The sequence below is a fragment of the Barbus barbus genome, assembly GCF_936440315.1.
Source record: "Barbus barbus genome assembly, chromosome: 21".
NCBI lineage: Eukaryota > Metazoa > Chordata > Actinopteri > Cypriniformes > Cyprinidae > Barbus > Barbus barbus.
The window spans coordinates 2,574,300-2,591,276 of record NC_136749.1 but is presented as its reverse complement, the minus strand read 5'-3'; the positions used below and the strand labels follow the sequence as shown (position 1 = coordinate 2,591,276).

General features: G+C 37.8%; 1 protein-coding gene across 1 annotated transcript; it reads left to right on the top strand.

The window, feature by feature from the left end:
* Nucleotides 1-3,561: 3,561 nt before the first annotated feature.
* On the top strand, nt 3,562-8,432 carry LOC306887286 (terminal nucleotidyltransferase 5A-like; the record flags this gene model as incomplete). The annotated part of the gene is made up of 2 exons (XM_079444912.1): nt 3,562-3,951; nt 4,821-8,432. The coding sequence occupies 2 exons, from the start codon at nt 3,562-3,564 to the stop codon at nt 5,598-5,600; spliced, it is 1,170 nt and encodes a 389-aa protein (XP_079301038.1). The 3' UTR covers nt 5,601-8,432.
* Nucleotides 8,433-16,977: the final 8,545 nt, after the last annotated feature.

Sequence of the window (16,977 nt, the reverse complement as noted above, 5' to 3'; positions counted from 1 at the left end):
ATTGGGGAATTATTTTTTTCTGACCCCATTGGATGATATTTGTTTTGTTTTAATGATACTGTAAGTTTACTTCATTTTGATCAGTTTCTCATAAAACAAGACTTCTTATTTTATGTAATTCCCTTCTCAAGTAAATGCATCTTGATTTCAGAGTCTTTAGACATTTGCACTGGAAAACAAGACGAACATACTGACAGTTTTTTTTGTAGTGTGATCAAAAGGTAAAGTAAAAATGATTTTACTGTAGATCTATTGGAAGTTATATTTTCATATTTTAAAGCATTGCTCATACAAGAAATTTACATTTAATTGCATATAATTTCCAATTTATTCCTTAAAATGTCTTTAAAAGGTCTAAAACCAGGAGAAACCCATCAATTCTTGCAATACTGAATACTGATATATGAATATGACACTCACCATGGTATTGACCACCACAGGACTTTTCTTTCCTTATTCTGAAATATCATTCTTGTTTTTGTTTTTTTGAGGGGTCCTAGCTCCATTCCTCCAAATTCTCAGTTCTTTTTGCCAATAGTAAGCTGAAAGGATGCTATTTTTGTAGGCCAAAACCCGCAAACAAGTTGCATTTCAGCACTTCTGGTTCCATCGTCCCAAACATATATTTTGATTTATTATTGTGGATTTTTGTTTTAAATGCCTAAAATAAGGTCTGTGTTGACCACAATCTCAGGAGATTTTTACATTTATTGAAATAATAATAATAATAGCTTAAAGGTGCTGATGTTGAAGTCAAGGGACCGTGGTATAATCCAAAAGCCAATGGAAAAATGCTATTGTGTTTTGTCGAGTGAGCCAGGCTGATATGAACTTACAGGTTGGCCTATAAAATTATGTCATCGCTGCAGTACTTTATAAAAGCCAATCAAATTTGAGTGTGTGGCCCACAATGATCAATTCAGCTGTTCAGTTCAGAAATACATCAAAACTTGGCACACATGGACGTCCTGAGGACTCCTGACAAATTGTTTGTGATGGGGGCGCTGTAATATAAGAAAAAGAACTGCAACTGGAAATTAATGCTTTCTTTCAGATGTATCATTGTGGTCAGTTTCTCCACTTTTCCAGATGATTTTTCCTCAGTGGAGATCATGCCAAGCGAATAAACTGAAGCACAGAATCAAACTCTTCCATTTCCAGTAATCTGACAATAGAAGACTGTGTTTGGTTATTATAATGATAACATGAAAACCGTATTTTTTGTAAGTAAGACAGCTTAAAACACTTCAGCTTTAGCATTTGAGGGTGTGGATAAATACAAATACAGTATGAATATGGGTCAGTGGTCAGTTATAGGTTATGTATTATTGCATTCATCTCTTCTGCTATAGGTCTACTGGTCTTGCTCATAGGGTTTAGCCTGTGTTAACCTAAATGGGATCAAACAGATTTAAAGGGCTGGGTGAGTGCAGTGACGCAGGGCTTTGTGTCCGCTGATGAATCCTGATTGACAGCTGCTCCACTCTGACATGAGCAGAAGACTCGCCTCTGCCTGGCCTCAGTCTAACACAGATGGCCCTCGGTCATTTAAGTTATGAAGTTTGGACGTGGCACTTGGTGGCATTTTTAAAAATGAATGCTCAGTTGATGTTTCTATGAAGAACCTTTAACATTCATGGAACCCTTCCGTTCCACAAAAGATTCTTTATAATGGAAAAAGGTTCTCTATATGATCTTATAAGAAGTGTTCACTGAAGGTTTTTTTGGGGAACCAAACACGGTTCTACTATGGCATCACTGCAAAAAATGTCCTTTTGAAAGCTTTATTTTTAGGAGTGTAGATCAAAGTGTACGTGACTTTCAAAAGTCTAAGTGCGCTAACTAATGGAAGTGCAGGTGTTTACAGATGTGTAACAAACCAGATGGAGTCATTTGTTGTTCAAGGCGCTTTTCTATCACGTCCCTAGAGGGCAATAAAAGACACCAATCTCCCTGACACTCACCCTTCATTTACTTTGTTATATTGACTTGCATTATATTTCTTCTCACATGCAGATTTGCTAGAATGACATTTTTGCATTTTCAGCTGCATTACTGCTTTTATTAAACTTTCAAATAATGCACTTCTCTATGGTGTGATTTAATATGACTAATGCACATTACTTGTTTGTGATTTATTTTCAAAACAGGGTTTTTATCTATCTATCTATCTATCTATCTATCTATCTATCTATCTATCTATCTATCTATCTATCTATCTATCTATCTATCTATCTATCTATCTATCTATCTATCTATCTATCCATCCATCCGTCTGTCTGTCTGTCTTATCATCTATCACCTTGTAAAAATCTTGTGTTGAATGTGCATTTGTAATTTATTTCTAATCTTAAAAGTATGTTTAAACAAATTGTGCTTGCAGATAATGTAATATTAATGAAAAAGCCACTTAAGAGCACTTAAAGAGAGACTAATTCATTTCTTAACACACCTAAGTGCACTTTTAAGTACACTATGTAATAATGTCAAATTAAAAGTTCTACTCTAAAGTACATTTTAAATAATTGTTTTAATATGTTTTTTAATGATTTTGTCTTGCTTTAAAGCAGTACTTATTGTGATGTGTTGACTAGCTTACTAAAGCACATGTAAAGTACTTGATTATAAATTCAACTGTAGTGAGTTTTTTGGTATTACATTTAATGTAAATATGGTCATACTTTATATTAAGTGGCTTTAACTCCTATACTTGCATGAAAAATAAGTGCAATGTACTTATTGTGGTTATATTGTATTTCAAAACACTTTTGCTGCTATTGAGGTGGGATACAGGTAAGGTTAGGGTGGTATGGGTAGGTTTAAGGTTGGGTTAAGGTGTAAGGGACGGGGCAACAGTGTAATTATAAATGTAATTACAGATGTAATTACATGTAGTTATTTTTAAATATATAAGTACAATGTAAAAACATGTATGTACAAAATAAGTGCATTGTATCAAAAGATTAATTTCAATGTAAGTACATAGTAGTTAAGGCCACCTAATATAAAGTGGGACCATGTGTGTAATACTTTATTTTAAGGAGTCCTTGTTACACATGTATACTATTTTAATAACAATAAATAAAGCACAAATGCATGCTACACTAAGCCAAACCCTAATCCTAACCCATACAGTAAGTAGCTACATGTAGTTAATTAATATTACTCAGTAAATGTATTATTACACTGTGACAAGGACACCGTAAAGTGCAAGGTATCTGTGTGTATCTGTGTGCTAAATGACTAAATGTGAGTTTGAGCGCACAGCTGTGGAGAGATGGGCCGTGTGTTTTCATTGGGTTGCTGGTGTGTGTGTGTGTGTGGTGAGGTGATAGGCGTGACTTGAGGCGCACAGAAAGCTCCAGCTCTGCCAGACTGCTGTCATACTCCTCTCTCCTCTCTCCAGCACTGCGTGCGCGGATGCCCCTCTCCACAGCAGCACACAGAAGAAGGACAGACCACCGCAGCGTCTCTCATCAAGCGCATTATGCGTCTCCTCAGCTCTCCTCCTAACATCTCCAGGCAATAGATCGCTCCTCGACTCCTCCAGCAGACGCGACCATGGCTGAAGAGGACAGCGCAAACAACAGCGTGTTGAGCTGGGAGCAGGTCCAGCGGCTGGACCTCATCCTGACCGAGAGCATCCCGATCCACGGCCGAGGAAACTTCCCCACGCTGCAGATGAAGCCGCGGCGGATCGTGACGGCGGTGCGGAGCCGCATGCGGGAGCAGCGCATCCATGTGCGGGATGTGCGTCTGAACGGATCCGCCGCCAGCCACGTCCTGCACGAGGACAGCGGGCTCGGCTATAAGGACCTGGACCTCATCTTCTGCGTGGACCTGAAGGGAGAGACGGAGTTTCAGATCGTCAAGAACATAGTGCTGGACTGTCTGCTGGACTTCTTACCTGATGGGGTCAATAAAGAGAAAATCACTCCGCTGACCCTGAAGGTGAGTGCTCAGATTCATGAGAGTAGTGGACTTTACAGGTTCAAATTTACTTATTTGTAAAAGGGAAAGTTTAAATTTTCGGTGTTTTTTCCTGGTAGCAATTTCTTTAATCACATTTAGGCTACAGTTCATTTCCACAGTTCTGCAAATTGTTTTTAAAAGTCCAAAATCTCATAAGAATTCAATGCAAAATATTTAAGTTATTTTTGCGTACAAAATCTGGTTATGTTCTTCTTGTACAGTTATGAATAAAGAATCCTTGCAACACTAGCATGCGTTATAAATAATAATGTGCATATGCATATTCATTTTATATTTATGCAAAGTTATTTTTCTGGGCTGTTTCTAATTGTACAATTTTGCATTTCACACTCATTTCACAACTAATGTTTTGTATTCCTGCAAACAGTACAGTAAACAGTGACTTTACTTTAGCTTTGAGGGGCCACCATTTATTATTTATCAGTAGACCTTTGAATAACCTCAAACCGAATCTTTAACAATAATTCATAAGAAAGTTATACTCAGCAAATATGAAGTATAGCATGTCACACTGAAGGACACTGCTGTCACTGCTTGACTTCACATTGCATTGTGATTTTCCATTCAGTACGTTATTTAAGATCATCTGTAGACTCCAGTGACATTCAGTAGAAATGAAATTAGAGTAGTTTACTGATAGGCTGGTGAAATGTTGGTTTTCTGTCTGTAAGAGGATTGCGCTAAAGCAGGTTAAAGCCGATCGAGCGTTCTCAGCCTATTAGATCTCCTGCGACAGGTAATGATGGAGAACTGATATGGCAAACGGATGTGCGTTTGAATCTCTCAATGCATGAAACGCTGAAACAATTCCTTGTTTTATTTTGCAGGAAGCATATGTGCAGAAGATGGTGAAAGTGTGCAATGATTCGGACCGCTGGAGTCTCATCTCTCTCTCCAACAACCGGGGCAAAAACGTGGAGCTCAAGTTCGTGGACTCTTTGCGTCGGCAGTTTGAGTTTAGCGTCGATTCTTTCCAGATTAAGCTCGACTCTCTGCTGCTTTTCTACGAGTGCTCGGAGAACCCCATGGCCAAAACGTTTCACCCCACCATCATCGGCGAGAGCGTGTATGGAGACTTCGCCACGGCGCTGGACCACCTGCGCAAAAAGGTGATCTGCACGAGGAACCCCGAGGAGATCCGAGGAGGCGGCCTCCTGAAGTACTGCCATCTTCTGGTCAGGGGTTTCCGAGCCGACTCCGAGTCGGAGATGAAGTCTCTCCAGCGCTACATGTGCTCCCGCTTCTTCATCGACTTCTCGGACATCAGCGAACAGCAGCGCAAGCTGGAGTCTTACCTCCAGAACCACTTTGTGGGCTTGGAGGACCGCAAGTACGATTATCTGACGACGCTGCACGGGGTAGTGAATGAGAGCACGGTGTGTCTGATGGGACACGAGCGCCGGCAGACCCTTGGGCTGATCGCCATGCTGGCGGTGCAAGTGTTGGCCGAGCAGAACATCATACCCAACGTGGCCAACGTCACTTGCTATTACCAGCCTGCCCCTTATGTAGCAGACGGTAACTTTAGCAATTATTACATTGCCCAAGTCCAGCCAATCTTTACCTGCCATCAGCAAACGTACTCCACGTGGCTGCCGTGCAACTGAATGCCAAAAATATGACCTGAATCATTGCGTCTTTGAATTTGTTTTGCAATTGACCCTGAGTGCTACCGTCCACTTCCCCAATGTGCATCGATGTGAAATGAATGGGGTTTGTCTGTTATCTCAAATGAGTTTGTAAGGCAACTTCTGCTTTGCCTTGCCTAATTCTCGGCCGATCTTGAGGTTTTACACTTGCTAACAGTTTTCAAGTGTGTTTCTGACTGGTTGACACGTTGAGTCCCAAACATTAGATGCATGAGAAGGGAAGTGCGAGGTTTTGGAAAGCTGCAGTTGCACCCTTTAGTCCAAATGGAAACCGATGTATTGCTAAGAACCTTTTACAAAGATTCTCTGAATGAGGGGAAGAAGTCAAAAACCAACAATTACAGTTTGTACAAACCAAAGATTTTAAGATTGTATTTTTATACTACCCAGACTATCAAATGATGTGATAGTGCTGTCTATATTTGTACATGTGAATGCATTCAAAGTGCCTAACGTCAATGCAGTATGCTGAGGTGAGCAAAGCAACCTCAAAATCGCGAGACATGACAAAGAGACTAAAAGCTTGTGAACGTACATGATGTGTCCTGATTTACAAAACAAGCGTAAGTGTCATATTTGTTTGTGGTTCAGTCTCTGTCTATTAATTGAACTCTTAATTTATTGTTTCTGGGCAGCGTCCACAGCTTTGAGACGCCATCTTTTAGTTTAGTCGACATTTGCACCGGCTTTACAGAAAACCGTGGTGAGAGTTGAAAGCAAATGTGGCCCGAAAACAAAGAAAACACTTGTTTTGCAAGCGAGAGCAAAGTTTGTTTCCAGACTTTCTAGATGAAAGGTCCCACTTCTGATAGTGGGACGCTGTTTGCTGTAACATCCGAGCAGGGAATTCGACAGCTCCTGCTGAAGTAAAACCCGCTGTGTTCCTGCTCTCCCGTCACAGCTGCTCCGCCGGCTGAACCTGACCCCGTGTTCACCCACTGTTAACAGAGTCTTAACCTGTTCTTGATTAATAGCACTGCAGAAGGAAGCAGGCGAGGCCATGGCATATATGTTTAGACTTGACAAAGAAACTTGAGAGGAGAGGGAAGAGGAAAGCGAGAGTTTGAGGGAAAGCGAGACGCAGACGAGAGCGAGCGAGGGAGGGAGGGCTGGAGAGATGGGTGCAGCTGGTGAAGGGGTTTATCTCCTTCGACAAATGTCTTTTAATCAGTACAGCTTCTTTCAGTACTATGGGCAATTTGGCTGAACAGACTCGAGGATATAATAGGACTGAGAAGCACAGATCAGCTTGCTTCACTGGAATGCAAACTTTGCAGTCGAGTATATTCCTCATATCATAGCATGCAACTGACGTGTGCTCTATTGTAGACAATTTGGCATTATAAAGATTGAATAAGCAGAAATAAGCTTGCGTTTGCAGTGCACAACACGGAATTCGGATTATTTGTCTGAATGAGATTTTAAAAGGGTCATATCATACTTTTTCATTGAGGTCCACTCATAATAATTTAGCTTCTGATTTTAAATTTTTCGACCTCTTTCTGATCTTCAGATGCTAAAAATACCACATGTTAAACCTTGTGCTTTGTTTGGCTCATGCACAAGATTTGGGTTTGCTGTCAGGTCCAGTGTTCATTTAACTGTCTGATTTTTGTAACGGCATACTCTTTGTGAGTTTCCAATCACATCACTGATGCGTGAATAATGTATTCATCTGTCTGTTTTTTGGATGTTTTAGTCTGGATAAATATTCTTTTTGGACTGGGAAGCGAGTTTTGATTTATAAAATCAAATCAAAGTATGTTTATTCCCAAATGTATTTGTCGGCCGAAAAATATTTACTTGAGGTACATTCCTGAGATTTTAAATGAATATTTTAATAATTACAACAATAATAACAACACAGTTGTATGTTCACGGCTCTGATGTTGGTTAATTGTCACATGACATGCAGCTAAACAAATACAAACAAAACAAACTGTCTTTTTTAAGTGCTTTGTGTGAATTATTTTTATTTGTACAAAAATAGATAACTGCTATAGCAGCGAATCATATTTTAATACACCGTTTCATTCATGCAACCTTTTTCAAAAGTGATTCAGGATTCCTCTGTTTTTTGTTGGACTGTTTTCTTTATTCTTGCACTCCTGCTTATATGACTTACTAGGAGCTGCGGTGATATTTTAATGTTATTTTATTTTAAAATAATTTATTTTGATTTAGAAATTATTTTTTAATTAATTATTAGCTTCTTGTGAATGCCAGATAAGGAAACCCTAATATAGTACGTCCAAAAGATGAGGCAAAATGTGATTCTTCAAAATATGGCCCTTTACTTCAATGGATGCATTTCTGAAGAAATTAAGACAGCTGTTGCAGTGATTGACATCCAGCAGAATTTGCATTGACATTTGATTTGAATGAGTGTGATCTGCAGTGTTTTTACAGACTGATTCTGTGCTGATCATGACGTCTCTTTTAGTATTTTACATGTCTGTGGTGCTCACTCGCCCTCCAGTTTGTCTTAACATTTTGACAGTATCCTGTGGATTTTGCTGGCAGCGGGATATTTGACTCGCTCTGTGAAGTTTGAGTTACTTTCTTGGCGTTTCTGAATGATGCCAAATGCTTAGTGTTCAGATGTCTTGTAAAAAAAAAAAAAAAACATTTTTGGGACAAACACATATTATGCTTGTTTTTCTTATCGTATCAGTGAATTTAATTGTCATTCTGCTTTGAATTCTTTGTTCAAGCTGCTAAATGTCATTTTTTTTACTGCTTATTTTGTGCAGATTTTTTGTGTTCAATTGATTGACGATTTGACACGTTTTACTCAATAAAAAAATAAAAAAATAAATGTGTTGAATGCAGAATGTCCTTTATGTTGCATTTAACAGTATATTCTCTCAATACTTTTTCTTTATGTTCATTTATTCAGGTTTTGTTTTACTCTCCTTTGTTAAATATGCAAATCTAACTTTGATTAATTATATCAGAAAATTGAACACCTCTCTGCTTTTGAACCATATTTGAGTTCAATCAAAGAGCCAAGAAAGTTTTATCTGCTGGATAAATGTGTAGGATTTGTATGAACTAAAAAGAGGCAGTTTTGTTCCACAGATGAACCAAAACGGCCTTTAAAAAGGTACTTTATCATGTAGTTGTTTTATATTTTTTTCTGCACCACTTTCAGCATCTAATGAAAAAAAGAGATAAAATAAAGATAAATATGATCATATTTCTATGAAGCAATTTAAAAAAACACATTTATAATGTATATGCCCTCTGAATTTGAATTTGTGACAGAACAAGTTTTTAGAGAATAACTGATTTAACTATTTGGTGTAGCTACTATTAAAATATATATAAAAAAGTGAGTAAAAATTTTGGCCTAAAAGGAAATAGGAGCAGGAGCAGAATGAAACAGGGACTTAAAAATACAATAAAATAAATATACCAAAATATACCTAGGGAAAAATTTCCATCATATCAGCTAAAAAGAAATTACATTTTAGAGGCTGATCCAATTAATAGATGCACCAATAGGGACAATCATAATTTTATATTAAATTCCACCACCAGATTTTTGCCGAGGATCTTAAAATGATGTATAATGTATTACTACTGGATACTTTTCAGCATTAAACGTCATGGGTAGAATGAAACATAGGGACTTACAACCCGCAATGAAGAAAGCCAGCAAGAAGAACTGGAGTTCTCAGAGTGTTCTTATGGCTGAATTATACATTTTGAACACTTAACCACAAACAGGTCAGTCGAAAAGGTCATTTGGGGTGAACTGCGTCAGAACGGCTACAGTAACTCTGTGACTTCCACTGGTTTTACAGGAGCTCAGGCTTCGACAGCAGCTGCACTCAGTGAGCAATAAACATATATGTGTGTGTGAGATGACATTTGTGTAAAGCCACAGTCTGCTGGACATGGATATGACATCAGCAGTCACCCGGGGCAACCAGACCTTTAGATGGGTCAACCTTTAGTGCCCGCTAAGAATAGAGCCGCTATTGCTGTGTGTTTCTGCTTGATTGAGCAATGATTTTGTCAAATGTGACGTCACAGCTCTTGTGTTATGTACAGGCCAGTGGACTTTGAACTTAGTGTGCCAATGGAAACACTAGCTCTGTACCTCCCCTACATAGGCACCTACCTTCTAAGACAGCATCCTAACCATCATGGAATCTCATAAATTGCAGATGGTCACTTCTTAGATACAGAAACTCTCTTAATGGGAACTCATACATCACTGACTCGGAAGCAAACATTTTAAATGATACACTCAGCTGTGTAGTGTATACGGTTATCTTGTCAATCACAATCAGAGTCTGATAGCCCCTCCCCCTCTGCAACATAATTAAAGCTGCAACAGTTGACAGCATGAAGTGCTTTTTTTTGTTATTTACATGCATCATCCTGGTATTTACATTGCTCTTTTTTTTTTTTTTGTAACACTATACTACAAAACGCCATAGAATATGGGATAAGTATGTAATTGGAAATGCACCTACTGATTCTACTAATTTAACATTAGCATGTTGTTAAGCTTACAGCAAAATGCTGTATAAAGTATAGAAATGCTTATACATTAGGGATGTGCATCTCCATAACTGAGGCCGATGCGATACGCATCTCAATGCATAGCCAACGATACGATACATCAAATATGAAGGAACGTAAAAAAGAAAAAAGCAATTATTCCATCCATACTCAATCAGTGACGTGAAATAGTCCAGAACCCCCAAGAAATTAATAAAGCATTTCATGCCTTCTACCAAAAATGATATTCTTCCGAACATAATCCCGATGATACAGAAATAAATAATTTCTTACAACAATTAAAACTACCAACAATATCAAAAGAACAGGCAGATGCCCTAGACGTTCCACTTACTCCTGATGAACTCTATAAAGCATTACATATATGCCAAATAAACATCACCCAGACCTGATGGACTCCCAGCTGAATTTTATAAACTCTTTTGGCAAATTATGTGTCCGTGATTTCACAGACTACACTGCAAAAAAAAAAAAAGAAAACTGAGCAAACTTAAACATTTAAGGCAAGATTTTTGAGTTTTTGTTGTATAACATTTTTGTTGTTTAAACTTAAAACATCAAGTTGAGAAAACTCAAAAATCTGCTGAAACGTTTAAGTTCTCTCAACTTTTGATTTTTTACAGCACTGTAAGGTAACAGTTTAAGGTAACCAGCTTCAGCAGATTTTTTGAGTTGTCTCAACTTGTTTTTAGTTTATGCAACAAAAAGTTGATAAAACTCAAAAGTACAACTTTTTTTTTTTACAGTGTGTAGTGAAATAAAAAACTACATCTACAATTCTGCCACATATGAACACAGCCATTATGAATTTACCCCACCAGTTACCGCCCTCTCATCACCGAAGCACTAGCTACTAGAATAGAAACTATTATCCCGATGTTAATCCACCATGATCAAACAGGATTTATTAAAAACAGAAATGCTTCAGACAATGTCCATAGATTATTTAATTGAATTAATCTTGCCCAACACAAACAAACCAAAACTATTATTGTCTCATTAGATGCTGAAAAGGCATTTGGTAAAGTAAACTGGGCATTTTTATTCAACACCCTACGCAGATTTGGTTTTGGAGAGTCCTTTATGCATTGGATACAAATATTATACACCTCCCCTAGGGCTACAGTAACCACAAATGGGGTCGCATCACCAAACATAACAAAGCTTCACCGGGGGACCAGACAAGGATGCCCACTTTCACCGTCATTATTTGCCATTTTTATAGAACCACTTGCAATAGCAATATGACATAACAATAAAATCCAAGGAATACAAGATACTACCGCACAACATAAAATCTGTCTTTATGCAGATGACTTACTATTATGTTTACAGGATCCCCATAACTCACTACAAGAAACCTTCAAAATGATCAATATTAACACTAACATTTCAGACTACACAATAAACGGGAATAAATCAACTATACTACCACTTTCTGAAGATGCTTGGGATTCTACAGCTCATAATAATAAGTCCCAAACTTTCTTTTTAGAAACTCAATTACAATATTTAGTTAAATGGATTCACAAAAACAACTGTAGTGACTCATAGATAGAACTGGAACAAAATCAATGTAAAAATACCTCAGTCGCAGGTACCAATCTTCCCTTCCTACCAACTTCAATCATAAAAATGAGCTAATTCAAGCACATTATGACAACTCTGACAGCTTGGTGGAAAGTGAATAAAATTAATAATTCATCACTATCGCCATGTAGATACACCCCAATCTGGCTCAACCCTGACTTTCAGCTGTATAATAAACCTAGATTTTCTTCAATCATGGCAACAAAAAGGAATAACACATCTCAAAAATATCAACTTATATCACTTAACACTCCAGAAGTCCAGGAGAACAGTATCTCCAGTATCAACAAATAAAATCCATAATACAATCCAAGATTAATATAATAAATAACCCACTGCATCCCTCTCAGTTGATTGAAGAGATATCGAAAATCACCAATTTAAAAAAATGTATATCTTCATAAACTTACAGTGCCTTGGGAAAGTATTCATACCTCTTCATTTTTCTCACGTTTGTTATGTTGCTGCTTTAAATTAGTTTGTTTTTCTACATCAGTCTACACTCCATACACCATATTGACAAAGCAAAAACAGAATTGTCACAACTTTGTAAATTAATTACAAATAAAAAACTGAAATAAGTACACAGCACAAGTATTCATACCCTTAACTAAATATTTAGCTGAAGCAGCTTTATAGCCTCAAGTCTTTTTTGTTTGATGCGACAAGCTTTGCTCATCAGCATTTGGCAATTATCTGCTATTATTCTCCTCGCCTCTTCACCTCTCAAGCTCTGTCAGGTTGGATGGGGGCAGACACACATTTTCAGGTTTCTCCAGAAATATTTGCTTGGGTTCAAGCTCAGGCTGTGGCTGGGCCACTCAAGGACATTCACAGAGTTGTCTATAAGCCACTCTTGCTGTGTGTTTAGGTCCATTGTGAAATCTGTAGTAATACCTCTTCTATGACCAACAATACAAACCTACAACTAATACAGTACAAGATAATTCACAGGACCCACATCACTCAAAGAAAAAAATTAAAATGGGTCTAAGCGACAGATATTTGCTCACAATGCACACTGGGTAGCACCGATGACTTTCCACATGGACCTGCCAATTTTGAATATCAGTGACTGATAATTTTTCCATCATTATGGGCTTGTCAGTCCTCTGTCGTGTGTGTCATGTGTTCCCGCCTCTTGTGTCCATATTTGGTTTGTTTCCTGTCCTTGTTAAATGTAATTAGTTAATTCTTATCCAGCCGTGTTCGTCTCATTATGATTTACCTGTGTATTTATAGTCCTGTCTGTTCAGTTTGATTTCGTCTGGTCTACTCGTTACCCCCGGTGTTTGATGATCAGAATACACCACTGGGGCTCTATCTGAATGAGTGAACATCTCGAGTGGATTGAATCCACACAGAACCGGATTCACTCCTAAATTCCGATTCCCCCCTCAGGGCTTGGGAAAGATTTTAAAGGGGTCATTGGATGCCCATTTTCCACAAGTTGATGTGATTCTTTGGGGTCTTAATGAAAAGTCTATGACATACTTTGGTTAAAATTTCTCAATGGTATTGTAAAAAACATTTTTTTTACCCTGTCAAAATCAGCTCTGTTTTTAGCAAGCCATTCTAGTCCATGTTGCTTTAAATGCTAATGAGCTCTGCTTGCTCCGCCCCTCTCTTCCATGAGGAGCAGTACTGTTTACCTTAGCTGTGAAACTGGCTTCCTAGCACATATTAGAAAAGGCCATTTGAGGGCTCACGCAGGGCGGGTCTAAGGTAAGACGGCCTTGTCAATCAACTATTGTGGGCGGAGCCTGTACAGAACTACATCATTCTGACAGGAATCTCAGAACAGCCGGATTTGAGAAAGGGGATTTTGCAGTTTTTCTCAGTCGCTTTGGTACATTTCTCAGATCAGAATTGAAATTCTCGAAACTCCCTGTTCAATCTTCACATCATTGTGTCACTTGTGCACATCAAAAAAACAGTTTCTCATTTCTTTGAACAAGTCGAAAATGCTTTGATACATCCATGCAAATGATTATGTACAATTCTCTGCTGTTTCCTACATTATCAATTGCTTATGTCATGTTGTTCAAAATGTATTATATAGATCTCTGTGCTATTGTCTTACCCCTCGAAACATCTGGTCATTAGTTCATCGTTTAAGTCATCAAATGCTTGTCATAAACTGTCAAGCATATTTTCTACACATCTCTATTAGGCTTTTTGTAAATTTGCCATGAATTGTGCAAGTGAATCTTGACTCTCACTAATGAAGAGACTATAGATCAACCAATTATAAACCAATTCTCTGAAATAGCTCAAAGGTGCATTTCATGACCCTTCAATTGGAAACCATATATAGACAGAGGACAACACAAAAGTTACAAATTCTGACGATGGATGAACATCCAGAAAACGATCAGGGACAACATCCGAGAGGAAGAAGAGGAGTGAGGATGCATGGAAGTGTACAGAGACAAAACAGAGGAAGAGGAAGAAGAGGCCAAGGACAGAAGTGCATATCAGATGAATTAATGTTGTCTATCATGGCCTTACAATGACTGAAGGGTGCAGCTAAAAGTAGGGAGATCGACCATATCCTCAATAATTCAAACATTTTGAAACATTCTTTCAATCAATATCCCACATACAGTAATGTGTAAATTTGTACTTTTGAAAGTAAATATGGCATACATAAGAAGTGCAGCCTTCTGCATTTCAGTACAAACTGTAGCCATAGTTTACATCAGAATATCCCTCCAGAGTACACTGTTATATTGACAACATGACTAAGCAATTTGACTGTCTTATCCGTACACAATGACACAAGGACTTGTCATTCTGAGGGCACTGACATGTTCATTGACACAGATATTTATTTTAGAGAGATGAACTAAGTATTTGAGCAAGAGACTGGCTTTTGCAGGTAATCCATGGGGTTTTGCTGTTTGTACGAGTTGTTTTGAGAAATGCACTTACTGTTTTGCAAATGTCAAGGATGATTTGAGAAATGTACCAAAGCGATGGGGCGACCAAGGGATTTAAAAAAAACACTGGGTGGATTTTGCATCCAATGACCCCTTTAAAGGAGACGGGGTAGTAAATCAATCCTCCGCGCTGAGGGTGAAAGGATGACGATCCAGTGGGTATAGGCCTACTCTCTCTGGTGCACCACACACTCATTGAAATATTATGTTCAAGCAGAGCATTCCTTGCTGTTCCACTCTGAGGCCCCTGAATTTAGTATTTTTTTCTAAAGTCAATATAATTTTCTATATTTACTCAATCTATATCTTATTGATTTTTATTTCAGTTTTGATTGTAATTTTAGTGCATCAATTTAAACTAAATAAAAAAGAAATGTTGCCAGTTACCAGAAATAAAATACATGTCATTAGTTTCAAATGAATCTTAAGACTCCCTCTTCTATCCAAGATCATTGTTTCCTTTTTTTTTTTTCCCAGTTAGTTTTTCACATTCAGGGATGGACTCGTGTGTGGAGGACACATGTAATTCTGCCTTTAAATTTGGCCAAAATGCCTTATCTTCATCATTTTGATCAGTCTTCACATCAAAGAGCGCCTGATGCAGTTTGGACGCTCTATACGCAGCTCGGAGCTGAGGTTCGGATCAGAGCTGCAGAGTGCAGACTTCTGATCTTCTTTATGATCCTGAGCAGCCACAGGAAAGCACACATGAAATCACGAGCCCTTTGTTGAGTTTATTTTTTAAATCAGAGCCCAGCAAAAACTCTGGCAGTCTTGGAGTGATGTGAGTTATTTCTCTGTTCTTCACGGATAGGTATAGTATAGTACTGAGTAGTACTAAAACGTTCCCTCCGTCGCCTAATGCGTTTTCCAACCATGGACTGGAGGGCCGCCGGCTATTCCATGGGACCTTTTTCCTTTCGTTTCCGTGAGGCATTTTTTCCAGATGAAGAGATTTATGGAATTGGAGAAACACTGAAGGAAAGTGATACTGTTTCCCTGAGCAAAGCCCTCGTCCCAGTGTTCCTGCCGAGGAATTACCTCCACATCCAACAACTCTCCGCCCGCTGCCGACTGCTGACGCCACACCAATTCACCATCAGCCTCGTCAAAACAAACTCACTTCTTAAAGCACACTTTTACAGTAAAATACACACATATATATACACAGTATATACAAATACACAGATATGTATTTATTACTATGTATGTATTACTTTATAAGTACTAATAAACAGCCAATATTTTAGTAATATGCACGCTAATAAGCAACCAGTTAATAGTGAAAACTTGTTTTTAAACTAAAGTGCTGCCAAAAACAGTTGTGCTGCTTCATATTTTTGTGCAAACCATGATACATTTGATTTTTTCAGGATTCTTTGATGAATACAAAGAATAAATTGAAATGTTTATTAGAAACAGAAAGTTATTTGAAGTCTTTACTGTCACTTTTAATGAAAGTAATGCATTCTTGCTGAATAAAAGGATTAATTTCTTTCAAAACAAAACAAAAAAATGTATTGACACAAAAAGTTTGAGCAGTATATAGAATTGATAATGAAAGTCTGGATCATTCAAACACAACAAGACAATGGTCTATGGCAAAAACACAATGTGTATTTACTGTATGTTGATATTCAGCATAATGTAAGTCAGTCAGTTTAGCAGAGTATCCAATGTGTGCCAGGAGGACTTAAGAAAGAAAGACACTTTTTATTTTGAGTATTTCTGTACATTTAAGGTTTACCAGATTGCAACTAATAGTATTTAGAGATAAACTATAATTTCCATAATATACATCTTTGTTTGGAAATGACAATGTCCAGGCAAGGCAGGTTTATTTATACGGCACATTTTCTACACAATGGTAATTCAAATCTCTCTACATAACGTCGCTGTCGGGAGGAATCCCCACATCTCCAAAAGTATTATTTTTCAGGAAATTTTAAAAAACTGCATATTTTTTGAGTTATTAAACATTGTATCGTTAAAGTTGGCATTATACCTTATATTGCTATCATATACTGTTGTGTACCAACATTAACATAACATTTCCCCAAAATCATGTTTAATCCGAGATACAGAATTTCTGATTTGGGAGCAGGGAGATACGAGATTACGCTGTCATTGATAAGAATGGTACGGACAGAGACGTCGCTGCTGCCAGCAGTGTTCATCAAAGTCTGCGGTCGCGTTGAGCCTTTTGACAAGAGACAAGGCTTTAAGAGCTAATCAAAGCTAATGATTGTGGTTACATACATCTTCCT